This window comes from Coregonus clupeaformis, chromosome 19 (genome assembly GCF_020615455.1).
Source record: "Coregonus clupeaformis isolate EN_2021a chromosome 19, ASM2061545v1, whole genome shotgun sequence".
In the NCBI taxonomy this organism is placed as follows: Eukaryota; Metazoa; Chordata; class Actinopteri; order Salmoniformes; family Salmonidae; genus Coregonus; species Coregonus clupeaformis.
In genome coordinates this window covers 39,378,280-39,404,379 of record NC_059210.1, presented here as the reverse complement: position 1 = coordinate 39,404,379, position 26,100 = coordinate 39,378,280, and the positions used below count along the sequence as shown (strand labels likewise).

The 26,100-nt window shown below is 41.5% G+C and overlaps 1 protein-coding gene across 8 annotated transcripts in view; it reads right to left on the bottom strand.

The window, feature by feature from the left end:
* LOC121531893 (myocyte-specific enhancer factor 2A-like) overlaps nucleotides 1–26,100 on the bottom strand; it is a 103,341-nt gene that overhangs the window by 33,176 nt on the left and 44,065 nt on the right. For 7 of the 8 annotated variants that reach the window (XM_045204957.1, XM_045204958.1, XM_045204956.1 and 4 more), the window contains one exon: nucleotides 14,327–14,530. In XM_045204957.1, the coding sequence (XP_045060892.1) occupies nucleotides 14,327–14,530 (204 nt within the window). Of the gene's footprint in view, nucleotides 1–14,326; nucleotides 14,531–19,253; nucleotides 19,343–26,100 lie in introns of those variants that run through there. The other variant, XM_041837436.2, reaches the window with a different exon arrangement.

Below are 26,100 nucleotides of genomic sequence, written 5' to 3'. Positions count from 1 at the left end.
TATATACAGTTGAAGTCGGAAGTTTACATACACTTAGGTTGGAGTCATTAAAACTTGTTTTTCAACCACTCCACAAATTTCTTTTTAACAAACTATTGTTTTGGCAAGTCGGTTAGGACATCTACTTTGTGCATGACACAAGTAATGTTTCCAATAATTGTTTACAGACAGATTATTTCACTTATAATTCACTGTATCACAATTCCAGTGGGTCAAAAGTTTACATACACTAAGTTGACTGTGCCTCTTTGCTTGACATCATGGGAAAATTAAGAGAAATCTGCCAAGAACTCAGAAATAAAATTGTAGACCACCACAAGTTTGGTTCATCCTTGGGAACAATTTACAAACACCACGTTCATCTGTACAAACAATAGTACGCAAGTATAAACACCATGGGACCACGCAGCCGTCATACAGCTCAGGAAGGAGACACGTTCTGTCTCCTAGAGATGAACGTACTTTGGTGCGAAAAGTGCAAATCAATCCCAGAACAACAGCAAAGGACCTTGTGAAGATGCTGGAGGAAACAGGTACAAAAGTATCTATATCCACAGGAAAACGAGTCCTATATCGACATAACCTGAAAGGCCGCTCAGCAAGGAAGAAGCCACTGCTCCAAAACCGCCATAAAAAAGCCAGACTACGGTTTGCAACTGCACATGGGGACAAAGATTGTACTTTTTGGAGAAATGTCCTCTGGTCTGATGAAACAAAAATAGAACTGTTTGGCCATAATGACCATCGTTATGTTTGGACGAAAAAGGGGATGGCTTTCAAGCCGAAGAACACCATCCCAACCGTGAAGCACAGGGGTGGCAGCATCATGCTGTGGGGGTGCTTTGCTGCAGGAGAGACTGGTGCACTTCACAAAATAGATGGCATCATGAGGAAGGAAAATTATGTGGATATATTGAAGCAACATCTCAAGACATCAGTCAGGAAGTTAAAGCTTGGTCGCAAATGGGTCTTCCAAATGGACAATGACCCCAAGCATACTTCAAAAGTTGTGGCAAAATGGCTTAAGGACAACAAAGTCAAGGCATTGGAGTGGCCATCACAAAGCCCTGACCTCAATCCTATAGAACATTTGTGGGCAGAACTGAAAAAGCATGTGCGAGCAAGGAGGCCTACAAACCTGACTCAGTTACACCAGCTCTGTCAGGAGGAATGGGCCAAAATGTACCCAACTTATTGTGGGAAGCTTGTGGAAGGCTACCCGAAACATTTGACCCAAGTTAAACAATTTAAAGGCAATGCTACCAAATACTAACTGAGTGTATGTAAACTTCTGACCCACTGGGAATGTGATGAAAGAAATAAAAGCTGAAATAAATCCTTCTCTCTACTATTATTCTGACATTTCACATTCTTAAAATAAAGTGGTGATCCTAACTGACCTAAGACAGTGAATTTTTACTAGGATTAAATGTCAGGAATTGTGAAAAACTGAGTTTAATGTATTTGGCTAAGGTGTATGTAAACTTCCGACTTCAACTGTATATATATATATATATATATATATATATATATATATATATATATATATATATATATATATAGTGAGCTCCAAAAGTATTGGGACAGTGACCATTTTATGGTTGTTTTGGCTCTGTACTCCAGCATGACTATGAGGTCAAAGTGCAGACTGTATCGTAATCACCGTAATCATGGAAGCATCCATATTAATGTAGAAGTGTGTAAGGGTTGGGGTGAGTTGTGACCCAGGTGCAGTGCAGGATATACAGTAGGCAGTAGGCAGAGATGGTGAAACAAGGATCTTTACTGGTGGTTCCGAAGCCAAAATACAAAATAACGGACTTATCACGATAAAAGAAAGACGGAGCAAATAAGTCTCCAAAAATCGTCTGACAGCCAAAATATGAAATACTACCTAAGACTGAAACAAATAACGAAACAGGGAGAACACTTCTCAAGTACCTGTACATAGATCTCCGATCAGACACTGAGTAGTACTGCTGGACATAGAGAAACTAGCAGAGAAAACTGAGCAAAGGAACACAGGGAAGTGAGGGCATAAATACCCAGGTGAACCGATAGACACAGGTGACACCAATAGGATGATTATTAGTCCTGACTGTGAGTGAGGAGGTACCTAAGGTTGTCGGAGGATGACACCTAGAGGGTCGCTCCGGGACTGCAACCCCCTCCTGTAACAGAAGTGCTTAGAAACACATTCTATTCTTATTTACAATAACAGTGACTCCAAAATGACACAATACATTATTTACCATTCATTTCTATTGGGCACAAAATAATCTAAAACACAACCAAAACAAACAGCAGATGCATCCAACAAGTGGGTAGAGTCACAAGATTGATGTAATCATTGCGTGCTAGGAATATGGGCCCAAATACTAAACTTTTGACTACTTTAATACACATATAAGTGAATTTGTCCAAATACTTTTGGTCCCCTAATTTCTAAACAGTTCACCCAATATGGATGAAAATACCCTCAAATGAAAGCTGACAGTCTGCACTTTAACCTCGTAGTCATTGTATCATTTCAAATTCAAAGTGCTGGAGTACAGAGCCAAAACAACAAAACATTTGTCACTGTCCCAATACTTTTGGAGCTCACTTTTTTTTTTAATTTGTATGATACAGTATATTACGAATTTGTAAGTGCTTAAGATCCTGGACTGCATCTTTAAACGACTTTCCTGGAATACACAACAACACTCAAGCACCTGCACTGAACTGGATACACACAGCAGAGTTATAGGAAACTAGCCCTTTGCTTTGTTTTTCAAATAAAATCCATTACTTAAATATGAATATTAGAACAAAATCAAAACAAATAAATCTCTCTTACATTATTAAAGATAAGCATAAACAAACATGTTCAGGACTGACCCTTGCTCTCAGTGCTGTTCCAATTCAAGTGACATATGCAGAGCACATTCCCAGACACTGACGGCCTCAGTCTTAATAGTATGAATGCATGGGGAGTAATTGACACTTCTATTCATATCCTACTCACTACAGACCAATTCCATACAGAATCCCATTGCAACAAATATATCAATACAGAGATGGCTTCAGAGATAAAGTCGCCAATACAGCTTATCAGATACTCAGCTAAATATTACAGTTATAATATCTCACCATGCATAGTACTCTACCAAACCAAACCCCCTCTATGGAAATAATTATACAAACCAGGCATAGGTAGAAACTATTTAATGTATCATAGGTTATAAAAATGAAGGGTAAAGCAAATTAATGTCATTTTAATAAAGCTTGAGAACCCAAAAGTACACATTTGTTTTGCTGCTGGAATATTAAAATTGGGATCGGCTCGTGTATCAGAATGCCCTGAATCTACTTTAATTTAATAAATCTATGTCAATAGAACTGACATTTGACTTAGCTTAAGATGTATTTTTAATATCATGGGTGCTCAGAGAGCGATATCGCTGCATAGCGGTAAGGATGAGAAGGTACTGCTGAAGAAAACAGATGAGGAAAATACTAAGTGGTGCCAATGATCAGTGAAATTAAATGATTTAGACCATGAGGTAAACTAGTCACGACATATGGTGAAGTACAACTTATGGGAAAATATCAAATTCAATTATGTCACTATCAAGATAAAAAGGCTACTCAGACTGTCTAAATGACTTTGTTAGATGCTTAAACTGAGGAAGAGAGTACTGCCTAATGGGTTCTGAGATCTTGCCAGATTATATCACTTTGCAGGCAGTGTAACCCTGATGTGTAGACATTGTATGTAGAATAAGTATAGTAAAAACATGTGTTAATTAGGGGAAGTGGGCTTTTAGATTCTCCCTCCAAGTGACCTTACGCAGGCGAGCCAGTGCAGCTAACTATGCGTACCCTTCAGCCATCTCAAATGTCAAACAAGGCTTTAGTGGATCACAGAGGGATTCTGGGCACTGGCCAACCCAAAGTCAAGTCGCTACGTTAAGCACTTGCCAATTAAAATTTAATATTTTATTTTGTGTTGTCATCTGTGCATATCAAACATAAATTAGACCCCTGACCCCTTTTAGATTCATCTTTCAAACTTAGTTAATCATCCAGGATTGGGCGAGTCAGTGACATCGCTGGAGCGTGAGGTACAGATGTAGGATCTTAATTTCAGCCAGTTTGCTACAGCAGGAAAATAATTCTGCAGCAATAGGAAATTACCATTATTATGTGGATTATAATTAATGGACATTTTTGTAGGGGTTGATACATTTTTCGTTAGGGCAAATCAAGTCTGACAGTTCAAAGTGGAAATGACAAAATTTAGAATACTTTTCAAACCTCAAATACACTACAAGTTTGCATTTCCTGCTGTGCTGGAAAATTCTCAAAAGAGTGATCAAATGAAGATCCTACATCTGTACGTGCCATGATCCGTGTGATGCCAGTAACTTTAAGGCAGGGGAATCTCCTCAGTACACAGCAGCTCCATGTTCTCCTGGGATGCAACACTGTGTCATATTATGATACAGTACGGTGATTACTGACTGTTCATGACTCACACAAAATGTATTTGAAGTTGAAACCAACTATTCAATTTTAGACTGAAGCTTGTATTTTTTTCACCTTTTTCTTGTTTTATTGAGAAAAATACTGTTAGGTGCATGTTTACAGCAGACTTCATTGTATGCACTACTTTCTACTGAACATCGACTACAAAATACTGGTTCACACCTACCAAGCTATCCACAACTCTGGACCCAAGTGCCTGTCTGACCTCATTCTACCCTCCTGCCCCACACGCACCCTTCACTCCTCCAGGTCTGTCTCCTTTCAGCAGCCCCGCAGCAGACTAAAAACTATGGGTGACAGGGCTTTCAGTTGCGCGGCTCTGCGGCTGTGGAACACACTTCCAGACACTATTAGGGCAGCAGAGTCTCTGTCCTCCTTTAAGGCACAGCTCAAGACCGTGTTGTTCAGAAAAGCTTTCAAGGACCTCTGCCATTTCTGTTCTCAGGTCCTCTGGATCTGGTGACACCTGTATATAGCTTTGATTGTTGTTGTTATTATTATTATTATTATTATTATTATTATTATTATTATTATTATTATTATTATTATTATATGTTCCAGAGAGCCAGCCCCTCTGGAGGAGTGGTATGTATGAGAGGATTCAGGAGTGGTGACAGCTTCTCTCTGTGCCAGCCAGAGCCTCATGTGACTGTCCCCATTATCTTGGAATGTCACAATTATAGATACACAGCACTCAGGCCTGAATCTGTCTCTGATGCTCCACAGAGGGAGCCACTAGGCTTTGATGTTTATTACAATGTGCTTACTCACTAAGCCTAAGTCAACAAGAGTATGGTCATAATATTCCACAAAGATTACCACCATCTCACACTAGAAGGCTTTTTCAACTATTCATTTTCACGATTGATTCCTGTACTTGAGGAACAGTTGTGTTTATACAAGTATTAACTGGGAAGCCTTGGTGTGGTCACCTTGATTGGAGAGAGAAACTAAAATTAAAGGACAAATCTTTCCATCATATCATTACTGCATTATGTGGTCCATTGAAGTGCAGTTGTCGTGCATAAATACATAACATGTCATGTCGTTGCAAGGTGTCTGGTGTCCACTGCCTGAGAAACATGATTCATCCCCATAAATAAAAGGAATACATATTTTCAAGTGCCAAGAGTCAAAGTGAGCAACTTATATGTCTATTTGAGGACTACATCATTAAACTGATAGCTCCACTATAATAAAATGAAAGAAATTCCATCATCATTTTTGCCTAATCAAATAAAGCATGTGTATTTTGATGGGTAGAGTGAAGGGTTTGAAACAGAGGCCTTCCTTTCCCTCTCTTCCTCTCGCTCTTTCTTTGCTGACAATTTTCTTCACATTCACGTTCTCCACAGAAGCACCGGGCGGAAGATAATTGATCAATCAGGCAAATTGAACAGTCTGGACGGCTAGCCCACGATAGCAGATGTGCCAATTTGCATTCATTAAGACAGAGATGAGTCTTAATCACTGTACTGGATTTGATTGACAACATAAACAGCCCCTGTCTCAAATCCTGGAACCACTGCTTTTTATATCTCTTTTCCATATTTTAAATAGTCATTTCTATATGCAATGGCATTTGTTTTATGATCCTCTGCCAATGGCCAATGTGGTTACTGTAAGCAGGCTTTGTGGTGAAAGAGCGGAGTGATTTAAATGGAAAGTAGGGGAGTAAAGAGAGAAAAGCAGACCCAATAGACCTGGCATTATAAAATGGTCAGTATCTACATATCTTATTGGAGTGCCATTCATAATAATAGATGATAATTGAAAGTAACAATACTGACAAATCTATGGAGATGATGCAAGTAATTTTTACGCTCATTTTATTTCACTGAATGAGCTGTTTATCTTTAGAACACTCAACAATGACACCTTTTTTATTTTCAAAAGCACATTTAACAAAGATGGCCTCTCTAATGTCACTGGGAGATAAAGGTGCATTTGCATATGACTGCTCTTGCTTTGCTTACTCCACAAGATGGGCATCTGAAAAGTGTAGCAAAATGTCAACTTTTTACATCCATTGTAGTCCAGCTCTTTACAAGCCCAGGAATGGTATTTGAGTAAAATTGCAGCTCCAAATTTGATTAAAGCCATTATTACCAGCCTGGACTAAAGTGTAGTCTAACAGTCGTGTTTAAACTATTACAGATGTATAATTCCTTGCAATTATATCCACATCCCCTATTTTATGAGATTACTTTAAATGTGTTCAGTCAATGTCAATTTCGTTTAAATGCAAACTTGATTAATCCAAGCATTGCTGCAAACCGTAATTGTGTTGAAATGCTCTAAAGAAAATCACAGATGGACGTTCCTGTGAAGTTGATTTCAGGGAATCTCAGCTAGACAGTGAGCTGTCTGTATTCAGAGTAACGGTAGAAGGTTATAGAACAGCTAAAGGAAGATTTCATTACCTCTAGTTGGGGAGGAAGAGGAGAAGGTTTTATTTGATTATCTTAATTACCTACAGCAGCATTTTCATTTGCGGTACGAATAGAATTCAATAATAAGCACAACAACAGTTCCTATACTGTAGAACTTTTACCATAGCACCCAACTCCAGACCGAACAGCAGTGGTCTACTATACAGGGTAGCATGACATATGCAAGCTGGTCTGTCTGTTTCTTTATCACAGTGATATTGATCCAGTTGACATGCATTTGACCTATCCTCTGTACATCAGTCTTGATAAAGATTCTCAGATAAAATGTTCAAGGTTTCTCACTGCAAACTATTTGTAAAGAAAGGGTACCAGAAACTAAAATGATCCTGTAAAAGCAAGCTTTTCTTCTCTACTTGCCCCCATGTTCGCTCAGCACAGGTAAATGGCATGGCAAGGAATGACGTTTTCTCTGGCAATATATGTTCTATAAAGTCCTTAGAGAACCAGACAAGCTTGCCCTAACCTCTGAGGAAAGGAAACAGTACATCAATCCATCCAGCATAGCTACTCAGTAAATAAAAGGCTGCTTTGAGAGCAGGGTCTTTGAAAGGCGAGACGCAGATGGGATCAGATGGGAGCGGGGAGACTTCTAATCAGACGGAGAAGTGGACGTGATCCACAAATGGAGATTTCATGCAACAGTTCACCTGTCGCCCGGAGTGTTGCTGGAGTTCAGACCACCACACACATACACACACCGTACACACACCACACACACATTTATGCTCAGGCACAGTGATCTGAGCCTGCTGCTCTGGTCTCCACAGCGAGCCAAGTTTGAGACAAAATCCATAGCCCTCCACTGGGTTATCAAACTGTGCCCCAGGCATGCCTCCATCTGAGGAAAACATGGGAATTGCTCTCCCACACTGCAAGGCCCAGCCTTTATCTACAGATGGTACTACTGAGCAGGAATGTGACCTTTTGATTTGGCTTCGCACATGGAATGGGAACGTATGCTGCCCAATGAAAACTCCGAAAGGATTTGCTTGGTCTCTCAACCGAGGCAGGTGAGCAAATGACTGTTTGTGTGGTAATTATCAGTTTAATGCAATTTATACATTTAGAGGAGTGTCAGGGTAAGTGTCTCCATGTGAGATACATCACTACAGAGAGCAGTGGAGGCTGCTGAGGGCAGGACGGCTCATAATAATGGCTGGAATGGAGTTAATGGAATGGCATCAAACACATGGAAACCATGTGTTTGATGTATTTGATACCATTCCACTGATTCCACTCCAGCCATTACCATATATATTTATATTATTATTATATATTTTTTACATTTAGCAGACGCTCTTATCCAGAGCGACTTACAGGAGCAATTAGGGTTAAGTGCCTTGCTCAAGGGCACATCGACAGATTTTTCACCTAGTCGGCTCGGGGATTAGAACCAGCGACCTTTCGGTTACTGGCACAACGCTCTTAACCACTAAGCTACCTGCCGCCCGTGAGCCCGTCCTCCCCATTTAAGGTGCCACCAACCTCCTGTGACAGAGAGAGAGGGAGAGTGGGAGAGAGAGAGAGGGAGAAAATGAAAGAAACAGAGAGAGAGAGAGAGAGGGGGGAGATAGATAGATCTATCCATTATAGACCCATTCAGTGCTTCTCTCATCCATTTACACTAAGAAGGGACCTATGGCTTCACTAGCCGTGCAGTCATCCTATATCCCAATGACACTGACTACACACAGATAGGGAAGCAGCAGACAGACTGCCAACCAGACAGATAGACATTCAGATCATGGCCCAAATACAATTTGTGCTTTTGTCTTTTCAAAAGGGTAGTCCATGTTTTAATGATAGAGATCATGCTTAAAAGTGCAGACATCTATTTGCTATCTCTGTGTTCTGTAAGAATAAAAGGACATACATTTAATTTGTCTTTTATTGAAGACGTCACCTGGCTTCTCTCTATATAAACACTTATATGAACAGGATGCAGCCAACAGCCTGGGCTAGATCAGATAAGCCCACAGCAGACACTGAGCTCTATCTAACGGCTCTGACATTTGCTCTTGTGCCGCAGCACATTTTGGAACAGTGAATGGTGGGCACTGTGGAAATGTTCAGAAGTGGACACTGGACAGGCCTGCTTACTTCTGCTCTGCTTCTTCACTTCTGAACCTTGGTCACATAGCCAGCAGGGCTAGAGAGATTTGCACATATCTGCACAGATGCTGGCCGAGTGAGCAGGGACAACGCTGCATTGTTCTCATCTTTCGTTCGTGCAGCAAGAGCAGGGAAGTATCCTTGTGAGTGGTTAGAGGGGCTATGTGGGAAATGAACAGATCGCCACCAGCTTGTACTACACTTCAGTTAGTGGCAGTGCCCCTAGAGATAACACAGTGTGCCCTGCAGAGTACAAAACATGCCAATTACAAGATACAGCTAACACATACATCAATAAACAACAATGGAAACAGACACATACACTACCATACTGTAGAATCTGTACGGGAATCTCTACAAAAAGGAAAAGCCTATTTATTAAGAACAAATAGCAAATTATGAATCCTCTTCCATTTGTGAGAAACAGTTTTAGTTTTTGTACTTTGGTCCTGATGAATACAAGAAGGACTCCCGAGTCACGACAGAAAACAAACATGGGGTCACTTTTACATAATTGTGGAGTGTGTCCATTTATTATTTATGCAGGTGAGACCCTGCTTAGCTCAGAGGGAGAGAGCACAGGGCCCCTGGTGGAGGACTGAGGCTGCTGGATGCCAGAGAACTGTTTTGCAGCTCTGCCAAGCAGGTAATTCACTAGCAGCAGTAGAATGAATAAAAAATACCAGGCACAGCTGACTCCTTTCATGCAATTTGATTCATTTCTTTAAGTGAAAGACGTTTTAAAACGTGGGATTCTTGGAATTTGTGTATCATACTCTGTAGCCTTTTCCTGCAGTCAAATGACTAGTGGCCTCATGGGTGGAATGTTATTAATATTTTTCATAATTTCATAATAAAAAATAACAAAATACAAATAGGTGTTTCTATGTCAAACGGTTTTGTTATATTTCTTCTGTGATGTATATAAAGTGTAATATTGGGAGACAAACTCAGAATTGAATACATTTCAACTCTATATCTGACCTAGAGTATGTGGACAACTACAAATACCTAGGTGTCTGGTTAGACTGTAAACTCTCCTTCCAGACTCACATTAAGCATCTCCAATCAAAAGTTAGATCTAGAATCGGCTTCCTATTTCGCAACAAAGCCTCCTTCACTCATGCTGCCAAACATGCCCTCGTAAAACTGACTATCCTACCGATCCTTGACTTCGGCGATGTCATTTACAAAATAGCCTCCAACACTCTACTCAGCAAATTGGATGTAGTCTATCACAGTGCCATCCGTTTTGTCACCAAAGCCCCATATACTACCCACCATTGTGACCTGTACGCTCTTGTTGGCTGGCCCTCACTACATATTCGTCGCCAAATCCACTGGCTCCAGGTCATCTATAAATCACTGCTAGGCAAATCCCCGTCCTATCTTAGCTCACTGGTCACCATAGCAACACCCACCCGTAGTCTGTGCTCCAGCAGGTATTTCTCACTGGTCATCCCTAAAGCCAACACCTCCTTTGGCCGCCATTCCTTCCAGTTCTCTGCTGCCAATGACTGGAACGAACTGCAAAAATCTCTGAAGCTGGAGACTCTTATCTCCCTCACTGCACCTGAACTGCACCTGTACACAGCCTTTCTGAAATTAGCCCACCCAACTACCTCATCCCCATATTGTTATTTATTTTGCTAATTTGCACCCCAGTATCTCTATTTGCACATCATCTATCATTCCAGTGTTAATACGAAATTGTAACTATTTTGCACTATGGCCTATTTATTGCCTTACCTCCATAACTTACTACATTCGCACACACTGTATATATATTTCTGTTGTATTTTTGACTTTATGTTTTGTTTACCCCATATGTAACTCTGTGTTGTTGTTTTTATCGCACTGCTTAGCTTTATCTTGGCCAGGTCGCAGTTGTAAATGAGAACTTGTTCTCAACTGGCTTACCTGGTTAAATAAAGGTGAAATAAAAATAAAAAATGGTACAGATGTTTTATTTTTTTAAGCCCATAACCATGTGTGTGAGGTGTATACTTTGGTTTCAAAGTACATTTGTTCAAGACTACCAAGAAACACTCTGTGTGACCCTGATTTAGCAGAAAGTATTCACACACCTTTAATTTTCCAACATTTTGTTGTGTTATAAAGTGGGATAAAAATGTATTTAAGATCTACACAAAATACTCTGTAATGTCAAAGTGGAAGACAAATTTAATAAAACACTATTATAAACTGGGTGGGTCGATCCCTGAATGCTGATTGGCTGAGAGCCGTGGTATATCAGACCATTTACCACGGGTATGACAAAACAATTATTTTTACTGCTCTAATTAAGTAGGTAACCAGTTTATAATAGCAATAAGGCACCTCAGGGGTTTGTGATATATGGCCAATATACCACGGCTAAGGGCTGTGTCCAGGCACTCCGCGTTGCGTCGTGCATAAGAACAGCCCTTAGCCGTGGTATATTGGCCATATACCACACCCACTCAATCCTTATTGCTTAAATATATCTTGATTAGATAAGTATACAACCCCCTAAGTCAATACATGTTAGAATCACCTTTGGCAGCAATTACAGCCCTTAGTCTCTAAGAGCTTTGCACACCTGGATTGTACAATATTTGCCAATTATTCTTTAAAACATTCTTCAAGCTCTGTCAAGTTGGTTGTTGATCATTGCTAGACAGCCATTTTCAAGTCTTGCCAAAGATTTTCAAGCTAATTTAAGTCAAAACTGTGACTATGCCACTCAGAAACATTCAATGTCGTCTTGTTAAGCAACTCTAGTGTGTTGGATTTGCCCCAAACATAAGGCTTTGTATTCAGGACAAAAAGTGAATTTCTTTGCCACATTTTTTGCAGTTTTACTTTACTGCCTTATTGCAAACAGGTTTTGGAATATTTTTTATTCTGTACAGGCTTCCTTCTTTTCATTCTGTCATTTAGGTTAGTATTGTGGAGTAACTACAATGTTGTTGATCCATCCTCAGTTTTCTCCTATCACAGCCATTTAACTCTGTAACTGTTTTAAAATCACCATTGGCCTCATGGTGAAATCCCTGAGCGGTTTCCTTCCTCTCCGGCAACTCAGTTAGGAAGGACGCCTGTATCTTTGTAGTGACTGGGTGTATTGATACACCATCCAAAGTGTAATTAATAACTGCACCATGCTTAAAGGGATATTCAATGTCTGCTTTGTGGTTGAATATGTGCTTGAAATTCACTGCCTGACTGAGGGACCTTACAGATAATTGTATGTGTGGGGTACAGAGATGGGGGTAGTCCTTTAAAACTCATGTTAAACACTATTACTGCACACATTGTGAGTCCATGCAACTTATTATGTGACTTGTTCAGCATATTTTTACTCTTGAACTTATTTAGGTTTGCCATAACAAAAGGGTTGAATACTTATTGACTCAAGACATTTTAGCTTTTCATTTTTAATTAATTTGTAAACATTTCTAAAAACATTATTCCACTTTGACATTATGGGGTATTGTGTGTAGATCAGTGACACAACATCACAATTTCATCCATTTTAAATTCAGGCTGTAACACACCAAATGTGGAAAAAGTCAAGGTGTGTGAATACTTTCTGCATGCACTGTATGTTTGAGTGAAGTCTGACAGTGAAAACACAAGTGTATTATGACGCAGCTAGCAGTGCAGAAACCAGGAAAATGTCTGTCCTGTTTAATGAAAACACCTCAGTCAAACTTGAAACACAAGACCTAGTCTGTGTCTATTTTAAATATTGGATTGCAAAACAAATAAAGCACTTTTATTGTTATTATCCAGGTTTTTCGACTGGGTTTTTATTTAAGGCCTTTGCAACTGTAAGCCGAATTCAGTCTTTTACGATTATCACTTCACACTGTGCGATGTTACCAAATTAATATCTTGATATCAACCTGGCCAGATTGTACGATTTGCTTCAGTTCAGTCATCACATTCTGCGATTGGCTTGAGGCTACGTCAGCCGACGTAGGCTACGTCAACTGCAGCGGTGTTTTTGATCTGCGCATGTGCCAGCCCCAGCAGCGCAGGCCTCTCTCTATGCTTATGCGCGAGTGAAGTGAGGTCAGAAAAACTGAAAGTATGCATCTTAGAAATAGTTTTCACTTACAAACTTTATATGTCCAACCTCAGAATCAAATAGGCTTCCCCAAAATAACATGGTCGCTGTGGTAGAACGTTTATTCTGATAGCCGATTTTGTGCATTGATCAAAATCCCATCAGGTAGCCTGATTTCAGATGTGTCATGTAGGCTAAACAAGATTATTAGGGAAATCGTAGTTCTTGCACAGCATGTAATAGTTTAAATCAAACTAGGCATAAGACGTCTAAAATTGTACAGTCTGCAAAGGTCTTTAGTCAAGAATTAAGACACTAACTTCAGAAAACAGGTTCTGAATAGGTTGAAAAACCACAAGTGCGTCAGTAAGAGGTATTTGGATCCCGAAGGATCCATAATCACCCCATTTTCTTTTCAGTGATGCTCTTGGCCGACAAATTCGGTAGGCTGGCATATCAAGTGGCTTATTCTTCTTCTGTGAGTGTTTGGGCATGTAGAGGGACACTAGCTGCCAGGAAGACCAAGTGCTGCTGGAATTCTCTCCAACACTCTTAGAGCCAATATGAATCTCTAAAGTATGTTCACTACACAATGCTATGTAATTAAACCTAACATTTACAGACTTTTTGTCTTAAACGGTGGTATAATAATTATGCGATTCATCCATGCAGGTACAGTGGGGAAAAAAAGTATTTAGTCAGCCACCAATTGTGCAAGTTCTCCCACTTAAAAAGATGAGAGAGGCCTGTAATTTTCATCATAGGTACACGTCAACTATGACAGACAAATTTAGATTTTTTTTCCAGAAAACCACATTGTAGGATTTTTTATGAATTTATTTGCAAATTATGGTGGAAAATAAGTATTTGGTCACCTACAAACAAGCAAGAATACTTTTTTCCCCACTGTATCTACAGTACCGTATCTGGGGGAAACAGGGTTTCCATGCTGTTTGGACAGCTACTGAGTGTAGGCCTGTGCAGTGGTAGATTTTTCTCATTTGTTGTTGAACTGAAGCTGAACTTATCAGAGGCTGCAGACGTCCTCTGCCCTACCCGACGGGTGACTAGAAGGAAACTGTTACCGGCCCTTCAGTTTCCAACGACCAAACAGTTCCTACATAAGCATATACATGGTTTTCCTGCCCTGATACAGTGAAAATGTGAAGCCACTCACCTCGACAATGTCAGAGTTAGTTCTGCTCTCGTGGGGCTCGTTGTACTCAGTGTATTTGAGCAGGACTTTGTCCATGTCTGTGCTCGCATACTGAAAGAGTTTGTTTGAGCTGTTGAATATGATCAGGGCTATCTCACAGTCGCATAGAACGCTGAGCTCATAGGCCTTCTTCATTAGCCCAAACTTCCTCTTCGTGAAGGTAACCTGAGGAGACACAGACCAACATCATCAGTTACACGAAGGAACAAAACCAGATTCAGAAATTACTATTCAAATCTAGAAAATATACATAAATAAATCCACACATAATTTAGTATGCATGTATAAAAGACGGTGCTTAAACAGAATTGGAAATTATGTTGAACAGCAGCCTGAGGGTGTTTTTGCTGGTTTGATAGGGGTCAGGCTGCAGCTGCAAAGTTTCAGAACTAAAAATAAGACACTTTCCTATCTCCATCTCTCATAATACAGAAGTCATAAGAGTATCCCTGTAGGAAAACTACAGTGAGGATATGAGGCTGGTGTGACTGGTTAGCAGGCCAGAGGTCAGGCAGTGTAAAGTCATGTAACAGTTCAGTAAGCTGAATCAGGGCGTTAGGAACTGGGATCCATACATTACATTAACTCCTGACTCCATATATGGTACAGACAGCGGTCCCTCCCTGCCTCTGCATCACTCTGCCAGTAACACGAGCCCACAGATGGGACTGCAGGTCATGCATCACTCCAGTGGTATTGACACCTAACCCTCTCTGCAGACTTTCTGTCCTGCATCTCTCCAGCTCTGTCTCTGTGGTTGCCTGTACCCAATACACATGTCATTATGTAACACTTCTTTATTGCCTTTGCAGTACTGTATGCTATGACCCTCGATCATTGTAAAACCTGATCCAGACAAACAGGGAAACAAGGAATGTAGATGTTCTTCCGTTGAGAACCTACAAGTTGTTCTGTAATGTTGTTTATGTGAAACACCTCCTCAATAGCATTTATGCAAGCTTATCATCCTCACAGTATGCATCATGTAAAGTTCATTCAGTTACAGTACAGCGAGAGCTATGCTATGGATATGCCAGTGAAAGCTGTGCTTCAGGCCAAAGGAGAGTGAATGTGTCTGTATTCACTTCTGCCAATTTCACTGACCTACTAAGAGGAGCTGAGCAGATGAGCTGGCTTTGTTCAACTTTAATTGGTCACAGCTTGCGGCTACCCTCATTTAAAATGGCATAATGCAATATAGTCCTATGAGTTGCATAGCTTATCTGTCTCCACTCAGCCAGTGGGGTCACTCCAACTGTGAAAAATGAATTTCAAATGTTCCACACTACAGGTAATTACACAGGTCCATTATAACTCTGGGAGACACACAGACCCATTCCACATGTCATTTTACAGTCACTGCTCCCATGTCAGGTGTGGACATGATGACAAAACCAAATACAAGAATGACATTTCCTAAAATGGCACATTTTAATAGTATGAGTTGCAAGTCTTAGAACACGTGAAAGGCCCAGTGCAGTCAAAATTCTGTTTTGCCTGTGTTTTGTATCATATTGTACAGCAGCTGATGAAACTAACACTGTAAAGGTGTGAAAAAGTCTGATCAGTGTTATTTCCTGACAGTTGCTGGTTGAACAAAACAATTTACACAGGACCTTCTAATGAGCAGGTTTTTGCATGGGTGGCCATCACCAGGCAGTACATTAGTTAATAGACCAATAACAAAGAGAGTTCTGCCACTTTTCAACCTCATATACATTATCTCCAGCACCATACCAGCGTCTACATATGTGAAAACTGTGTGTTTCTATGGTCTGTGGTTAAATAGATAAGAACGGTACAAAAAACTGCTTCTCTGTGACATTACAGGGTAGGACTAAAATTAAGAAAAATATTTTCTAAACTTGCAACGGGTTTCTAGCCAGAGGGAATGTATTTTCTTGCTCCCCACATCACTGTGAATCTCATAGTGTTTGAAAATCACTGCTTTAACTTTTGATGATGTCATCAGGTTGAACTTTCTTACTTTATATTTTTTCTACAAAAAGTAGAAATGCGCCATTTTCACATATGTAAACACTGGTATTGTACTGGAGATAATGAAAATGATGTAGAAAATGTTTGTAATTGCCTATTAATTGTTACCCAGAAATGATTTGATATTGATGTAAAAACGGCTGCATTTACAGTAAGTTTGACATATGGATGTATACGAGTCCTGCTGGAGAGCAAGTCCTCTATATATTGGTTTTGTGCATGTCATAGTGTTTATTTGTGCTGTGGAGGCAATACGCTCCATGAGGGCAGACAAGGGTATGTGCAGTTTCTGTATCCTTGGTCCACAGAGGACCAGTCCCCACTCTGTTCTCATCAGACCTGACTATAACACAGTATAGTACAGTAGGCTACAGTAGCTCCTGGTGCAGCATAATGGACCTGTGTGTGACAGGCCAAACCACCTGACACTGACCTCCCTTGACTCACACTCCTTCTCAGAGCTGCTTGCTTGCTTACTTGTTTGTTTAACCGGCTGGAAAGCACCGACTGTCATGTGGGGAAATGATTAACAAATGGACTGCATTTTAGCAGATGAGTGTGTCTGCTAAGCTAAGCTATGGAGGGAGGGAGCATTACCTTTCAGCAGGAAGCAGGACGCTAACCCTGGGTGAGTGAACTGAACTGGTGAGCTGGGACTTTGTTCCAGCTGGCTGGGCTGGCCCTCAGTGTGCTGAGTGGAAGAGCAGGGCCACAGCGCTGTGCTGACCTAGGCTCCTGCTTCATTTCACCCAGAGGAGCACAGAGACCTGGATCACCATGCTTCGCTCCGCATCGCCTCTGCAGAGCCAGCTGCTTGCTCTTAAAGAGGAGTGTTCCCTATTCTATTATACTGTCTGTATCCTTGCACTGACTGGACATACTGTAGGAAGCATGTCTGACATGGTTTCTGTACTGTATGCCCTGATCAAAGAAGATAATACAGACAGGGCAAACAACATGTCCACATACTGTGCTTCATACTAATGTACAACAAGGTTTATCTGTATCATAGAAGAAGCTTTTAGATGCAGCGAGAACAAGCCCTTCATGTCATGACTATCAGCAGCCTACACCGCAGAGTTGAGACCTTGCTGAGGTGTGGGCCTTTGGGTTGACACCCCCCACGTCCTGTCCTCTATGGGGTGACTGCCTGGTGAGACAGTGGAAAACCACAGACATCCTTGAGGTCACGTGGGCTAGTCTGTAGGCAGGGTTTTTCTATGGCTCACCACGTCAAAGACATCCACACAATAGACACCATTCTATGGGTTACTCAAGAATTTGGGTGGTGCTTCAAGTGTAATGATTATGTTTAGTTAATGTACTGTCTAATTCATGTAATGACAGTGACAGCAAAAGGAGTATCCACTGTAAATCATGTGGAACAAACTACCACAAGTTATTTGTGTGCTACTATTATCCTCTGCCAAGCATTCAACTGCAAATATAGAAATAATAAAATGACTCAACTTTTCTAAACTCTAAATGTAAAATGCATCCATTTCTCCAACTTTCTGCATCCTTTGATAAGGTCATTATAATAACCCACACAATGCCTAGCAGACAGACAGTAATTATATTAGCATTTCCCACCTGATTGTGCGCCTGGCTGAAAACCTTGACCTTTTCAGATTCTCTCTCACTGCTAGTGACGAGCTGGGGGTGCTAATTCTGCTCTCATATAAAACTTTCTCCAACTACTTTTCCTTCAGGTCTCCACCACTCATCCTATCTATGAAGTGCATGCCTCAGGCATTGTGCTTCCGAAATTCTCCATTGACAACTGTAGTCAGTAATTAAATGTGGGAAGACGAACGAAGAGGATTTTCAATAGAATGTTTAGCTTGGTCAAGTGGCCTTATGTAAGAACTACTATACTGTATAGCATTTGTTGCCAGAGATCCAGCTGAGTGCATGGTCGTCTTGCATGGTCGTCTTGCTCTGCCATGATATGAACTGTATGCCTACATGATCCTGTCTCCAGAGAATGACAATGATGGAGGGACCTGTCACTCAACAGGTCTATAACTTTCAAGGAGTCAACATGACAAACAGGCCATCAGGGTTGGCTTTGGGGTGATGGAGGTGATGCCGAGTCATTGAGGGAAAAGGGAGCTGGAACTCCATGTCCACTCTAATGGTCTCCATGGCAGACAGGGGTGTGGAAGGCTGGGTTGGCTGCAGAGCATGTGTGCCCTGACACCAGCTGGGAGAGTGACCCAGGCCCCCTGGCTCCTTGGCTGTGCAGTACTAGAGTACAATACTAGTCACAGGGCCTTCCCTCCTGTCCTGTCTGGCTGGATCAGCTCTCACAGGGAGAATGGACAGCTCCAGGACCCCTGTGCCAATGGACCACTGCAGGATCCAGAGGCCTGGCCCACCAGCTGGGCTTGACCTTGGAACCTAACTGGACGATCCTTCCCATTAGACCACATGAAATGAGCCCACCGCTCTGACCTCCTCTGCTAGGTCTACATTGATACTGTATGTATAGAGTTTACTCGGCTGAGCCGGTGAGAGGACTGGTGCTAGAAAATTATGTAATTATTGTTCAGTATTGGACGTCATTTGAATCATTAAAGTCATTATAGTCTGTCTGTTCCAGATGGGTAGAAAAGGTTGAATCATCTCATTGTCCCTGCTTTTCAACCTGACAACATGAGCAGACCACCATACTTCCCTCACTAACCTCTTGCTAATACTTCACTATGGAAACACAAAACATAACTTTCCCTGTTTCACATATAGCTGCTACCCTCTCATTTGTAAGGCAGTTAAACATTATATTTTTCAAACATGCGTCATAGGCTGTGCACTCCACCTAGCCTCCCCTGTTTTCCACCACCTTTCTTTATTCTCTCTCTCCATTCTCTACCAACAAGGTTTTTACCTGTTAAATAAATAATGGAGTTGGCCCGGGAGCTTTCAGTTTCAGAGTAGGGAGAGAAAGGGATGAAAAATAGAGATGTGCTCTGCTGCTCCCTGGTGAGAGAGGGAGAGGGAGAGAGAGAGAGTTAGGGAGAGGGAAAGAGAGAGCAGCACTGTGCTCACAGCAAGGGCAGGCAACCCTCCACCCAGCAGCAAAATCATCAAACTTTTAATGACTTGGGCAATTACCCCCAGTGAGCCTGCTTAATGGCATCCAGAGGACGTCATTAGACATGAGGAGCTAACTACGTAGCATTCACTGGGCCAGACACAGCCAGCCTCACTCTATTATTTTTAGTAGACGCTCTTATCCAGAGTGACTTACAGTTTCATACTTCACCGTAACTGGTCCCCCCTGGGAATCGAACCCACAGCACTGCCTTTGCAAGCGCTGTGCTCTACCAACTGAGCCACCACTCCACTCCGCTACAAAACAAAGCCACCTTCCACTGTCCTTTCACTGGGAGGGAGACCCCCACACATGCTGCTACTAAAAAGTCCTCTCATCTCCTCCATGGCCTTTCACATTGTTATGTTGTACTATTCATGAGGCAAAGACTATCACAACACAATCAGGCCACAACAGAGAGCTTCTCTGTTTGAAAGGCACTTCTCATCAGGTCATGTGAGGCGACTGATATTATTAAACCAGATTCCCCCTCAGGGAATCATCTCAGAACATTCCCCTACTCTTGAATTATTCAGCCAGATTCTCTAAATGAGAGTAGTAATTGTAGGGTGTTGCAGTTGAGTAAATCAGGCCTTTCACTGGCTGGTCTGATTTGAAGATTGATCCATCCATAGTGATTCTGTTGTCGAGCTCCATTATAGAATTCATCCCTTACACAGGTTTGCAATTAGTATGTCAGGCAGGCTGCTCTGCTCAGTGAGGCTGGCTGAGCTGAGGTTTCTACCTGACAGGACCTCAGCCTCCATCTTTCATACACCTAGAGTATGAAGAGAAGGAACGCAGTAGAACCAAGGGTGAGCATCATAAAATAATTATAGGGTCATGAAATCTATTCATTAAAAAGTGATTTGGCTATTATTACATTTTAGAGAATTGAAAGGTGAGTCAATCCAAAGGAAATCAAAGAAACATCCTAGAAATGACACACTCTATATGCTCTGCCTGAGCTCTGCATGGGCTCTTGAGGCTAATCTTTCTGCCATAAATCGTGAAAGGTCAACAACCCTTCCAGAGCACTTCCAGTGTTGATGTTACAAGAACACCCCTGCTGTCCCCGTGCAGCGTCCTGTATTACCACACTATTTAATTAGCCCACTTAAGGCCTTCGTTCACTTTAAAGGGGAATTATGGCAAATTTCGAAAATGTTTCTATGTTCCTAAACCCCTCTGACGCATTATTGGACTGTCCGTCGAACTGGGAGAGCGAGGTAGAGCTAGAGTGAGAGCTACGTCACCAGGTTATGCAGCCGCCCACTCTCACTGCAGCGCTAGATAGAACTTTGTGGAATAATGCAAATCTACGAAAAATAAACATTCTGTCACAGCGAAAATACTAAATTCGGCAAGTCCAATCGATTGTGAGATATGCGATAAACTTGGGTCGCGGGTTCACAATTTTACCTTTTCTGAGATCTCTGCCAAGCAAGGAGGACAGGAGCCGACCTAATCGCATCTCCCACTTTTACCTTGCAACCCCATTGGAAATAATTTCACCTGCCAACATCCCGCCACGTCTATTTCTATGGGCACAAGCACTGTTCATGACACAAACTATTCACACCCCTCTTGTTGGCGGAGAGAAAATGTGCAGTTTTAAAGCTTATTTCCTGCAATTCTACACATTTTGTCATGTATTCATGTGATATTTGAGTGACTCGAACATTACTACAAAATCTATGGGCTAAAAAACCTAGCTAAAATATGTTGAGCTGGACATTTCTGATAAGTTATAAATAGCTCTCTAATGTATTTTATCTTTATTTAACTAGGCAAGTCAGTTAAGAACAAATTCTTATTTACAATGACGGCCTACACCGGGCGCCACCCTATGGGACTCCCAATCACGGCCAGTTGTGATACAGCCTGGAATCGAACCAGGGGGTCTGTAGTGATACCTCAAGCACTGAGATGCAGTGCCTTAGACCGCTGCGCCACTCGGGAGCCACTCGGTTATGCAATGACTGACATGACAAGATGAAAACTGATGATGCAATACCCAATTTCGAAATTGTGCTTTGTGCATTCTACTATTACCACTTTGAAGAGTAAGTTGAAAACGGACTGAGATCCTTAATCCCCCCTGCCGACCCCTCGCTACATCCCTTGTTGCATGGTGTGATCAGATCATTACGGAAATATATATATACTAAAATGAGAGGGAAATACTAGTGAGTGTGCAACATAATGTCCACTTCATAGGATGACACATATGGGCTAAAAGGCTAATTTATATAACAAATGTTTCATTAGATTGTAATTTTCCTACAGTAGCCAGCTGACAGCGAACGTATCCTTGTAAATTAATTTCCGTTGCAAATATAATAGACAGCCTAGGTAGGTACTGATGCATGCATCTATCGAAATGTGATTTATGCTCACTGTCCAAATTTTCATTGGGTAGATCAAATATGCTATTTTTACATTTATTATTAGCCTACATTTACATTTTCAAATTGGTAGACTAATGACAATCATTTACAAAATGATGCATGGGATTTTGTTTGCAAGCCAGGGCCAAATTGCCTTCCTCGATAAAATACACTAGCATAAAATACCATATTCCTTGAAAGTAATGTATTGATTATACAGTGCCTTCGGAAAGTATTCAGACCCCTTGACTTTTTCCGCATTTTGTTACATTACAGCCTTATTCTAAAATGGATTAAATAAATAAAAATAATCAGCAATCTAAGCACAATCCTCCATAATGACAAAGCGAAAACAGGTTTTGGGAAAAAATAAAAACAGAAATACCTTATTTACATAAGTATTCAGACCCTTTGCTATGAGTCTCGAAATTGTGCTCAGGTGCATCCTGTTTTCATTGATCATCCTTGAGATGTTTCTACAACTTGATTGGCGTCCACCTGTGGTAAATTCAATTGATTGGACATTATTTGGAAAGGCACACACCTGTCTATGTAAGGTCCCACAGTTGACAGTGCATGTCAGAGCAAAAACCAAGCCATGAGGCTGAAGGAATTGTCCGTAGAGCTCCGAGACAGGATTGTGTCGAGGCACAGATCTGGGGAAGGGTACCAAAAAATGTCTGCAGCATTGAATGTCCCCAAGAACACTGTGGCCTCCATCATTCTTAAATGGAAGAAGTTTGGAACCACCAAGACTCTTCCTAGAGCTGGTGACCCGGCCAGACTGAGCAATCGAGGGAGAAGGGTCATGGTGAGGGAGATGACCAAGAACCCGATGGTCACTCTGACAGTGCTCTAGAGTTCTTCTGTGGAGATGGGAGAACCTTCCAGAAGGACAACCATCTCTGCAGCACTCCACCAATCAGGCCTTTGTGGTAAAGTGGCCAGACGAAGCAACTCCTCAGTAAAAGGCACATGACAGCCCGCTTGGAGTTTTTCTGGTCTGATGAAACCATGATTGAACTCTTTGGCCTGAATACCAAGCGTCACGTCTGGAGGAAACCTGGCACCATCCCTACGATGAAGCATGGTGGTGGCAGCATCATGCTGTGGGGGATGTTTTCAGTCAGGATCGAGGCAAAGATGAACGAAGCAAAGTACAGAGAGATCCTTGATGAAATCCTGCTCCAGAGTGCTCAGGTCCTCAGACTGGGGCGAAGGTTCACCTTCCAATAGGACAATGACCCTAAGCACACAGCCAAGACAACGCAGGAGTGGCTTCGGGACAAGCCTCTGAATGTCCTTGAGTGGCCCAGCCAGAGCCCGGACTTGAACCCGATCTCTGGAGAGACCTGAAAATAGCTTTGCAGCAACGCTCCCCATCCAACCTGACAGAGCTTGAGAGGATCTGCAGAGAAGAATGGGAGAAACTCCCCAAATACAGTTGTGCCAAGCTTATAGCGTCACACCCAAGAAGACTTGATGCTGTAATTGCTGCCAAAGGTGCTTCAACAAAGTACTAAGTAAAGGGTCTAAATACTTATGTAAATGTAATATTTCTGTTTTTATTTTTTATAAATTAGCAACAATTTATAGAAACCTGTTTTTGCTTTGTTATTATAGTGTATTGTGTGTAGATTGATGAATAAAAAATCTATGTAATACATTTTAGAATAAGGCTGTAACGTAACAAAATTTGGAAAAAGTCAAGGGGTCTGAATACTTTCCGAAGGCACTGATGAATGATGATCACTGCAATCAACAGCTGCAGTGTTGCTCATTGGATTACACCATATCATGGAACAGGCTATGTGAAAGTTTATAAAGTCAAAAGGCAGACATATGGATTTATTTGATTTGGATGGATGGTTGACATGACAGAAAGGTAGGCGGATATTTTCTTATCTAAAATGTGGGTGAAACTTTGCTTCAGTATACATTTCTCGCGCTCGTTATGTGTTTTGTTTCGCGCATGGGACTCAAACCTAGATGGACTCGTGCCTGGTAAAAACGTTATAGCGTATTGCGCAATATATTACAAAATTCTAACAAAATACACAACATCATTTAGGAGATAAAGGTTGTAAGCACAGTGTTTCTGATCAGATCGACAATGATCTTCTAATGTATTTGTGTGGCTATAATGCTATCTTTAGAGCCCAACATTTTCTGCTTGGTTTCCAGAGCATTGAAAAATAAATGAAATAGGCTACTACCGAGGTCTGATGATGCTTCTGAGAATATAGTAAAAGGCATGTTGTGTTGGGTGATGTGCTAAAGTCTGATGTAGGCTATTTTGAAATCTGACAGTGTGTTGTGTTTATGAGGAGGCCCCTACTGCGTGTGTTGTTGCATGAGCTGGCTGCTGTTTCCTCCTTGCTTGGCAGATATCTCAGAAAATGTACAATTGTGAACCTGTGACCCAAATGTATCATTAAAAATGTATATGCCACATCTCACAATCGACTGGACTTCCCGAATTTAGTATTTCCGCTATGACAAAACGTGTATATTTTCCGTATATTTGCGTTATTCCACAAAATTCTATCTAGCGCTGTAGTGAGTGGGGGGCTGTATAACCCTGTGACGTAGCTCTCGCTCTGCCTCGCTCACCCTGAGTGAGAGAGGTGTGCACGTTGACAGACAGTCCAACAAGTCAGAGGGGTTTAGGAACATAGTCACATTTTAGAAATGTGCCGTTATTCCGCTTTAATGCTATGAATATGGACTGCTGGCGGTGAAGCCATGTGAATAAAGATTCTAACCGTCTTCTGATAATGAGCCTGCATGCTAATGGCCGTTCCCCCTTGGTTAGGAGCACACCCCAGGGACAGGGGACTGTTTGTTTCATGGTCCATAGAGAGAAGATACACACACACATCACATTATCATGGTGAAGCTTTATTTTAGCAGCACTCCCAGTGTTTTCACAGTGTGCCCCATTCTCATAGAAGAGTAATGGCAGCGCCTGGGCTCTACTGATAACCATTCTGGGAGATGAAGAAGTGTGACATTTCAAAATCATATTGGGAAAAAAACAACACAACAGTAAACATGCCGTCCCCCACGAATGATGCAGCGCCCCCCTTAGGCCAATCAGTGTGATTTTTTAAATGACGGATCTCTATGGCAAGATGCATCATTCACCCAAGTTTCGCCAAAACTGGGCCAGTGGTGTCTGAGATATTGCATTTGATTAATGTATGTACAGTCGATTACTATAGTGCCCCCCCTTGGGCCAATCAGTGTAATTTTGTAAATGACGGATCTCTATGGTAAGACGCATCATTCACCCAAGTTTAATCAAAATCGGGCCAGTGGTATCTGAGATATCTCGTGGGTTAGCTAGACTGATATCCCTGAGCATGTGTGCCAAATATCATCACTCTGAGTCAAACAGATCAAGAGATAAAAACATGTGCCTGTTATAGCGCCTCCATGAGGTCGATATGAATGTTCTTGCATATGTTGATTCTTGACAGTGTTTGCAACGTGTCCCAAATGTTGTTACAATACGAATATCCTTGACTGATTTGTGCCATACGAGGCCCATGTTAATATTTATGTTGTTTTAGGTACTAGTCTGGAACATTTTGCTTTGAGAGACCTTTGTCCATATATGTCACATATCAGCTTTTGTGCAGATCGATCATTCGGTGCCAGAGGAGTAGCGTGTTAAGTGTTTCTCACATAATTCTAAATGCTGGAAACTCCATCATGGTGGACCTTATGGGTCCCTGTGCCAAATTTATTCCTTGTGAGGTGAGGGACCTATGTACTGAATTTCATGGCTTTGGGTCAAATAGGGTAAGGGGCGTGACCTTTCAAAGTTTGCAATTTCAATCTCTTGTTATAGCACCACCATCTGGCCAATCTGTGTAATTTAGCAAATGTCGGATCTCTATGGCAAGACGCATCATTCACCCAAGTTTCGTCAAAATCGAGCCAGTACTGTCTGAGATACCGCGTGTGACCAACGTACGAACGACTGTACGAACGAACATACTAACGGACAGAGACAGACGTTTTCGCAGTTTGCCAATTTAGCAATCAGAAACAACCTGAAATTATGTTGTCGCTTACTTCCTTTTCCTTTTTTGCTGATGTCACAGGTCAGTGCAGATACTAATGCTTTGGCAGGAGCCTGCTCTCCCCTGCACTGCTATTTGGATCCCACCCAGAACCAGGTGTTATGCTGATAATTGGCCCATCATGTAGATTTTGGTTTCTCACTTGGCTGAGCTGCATCC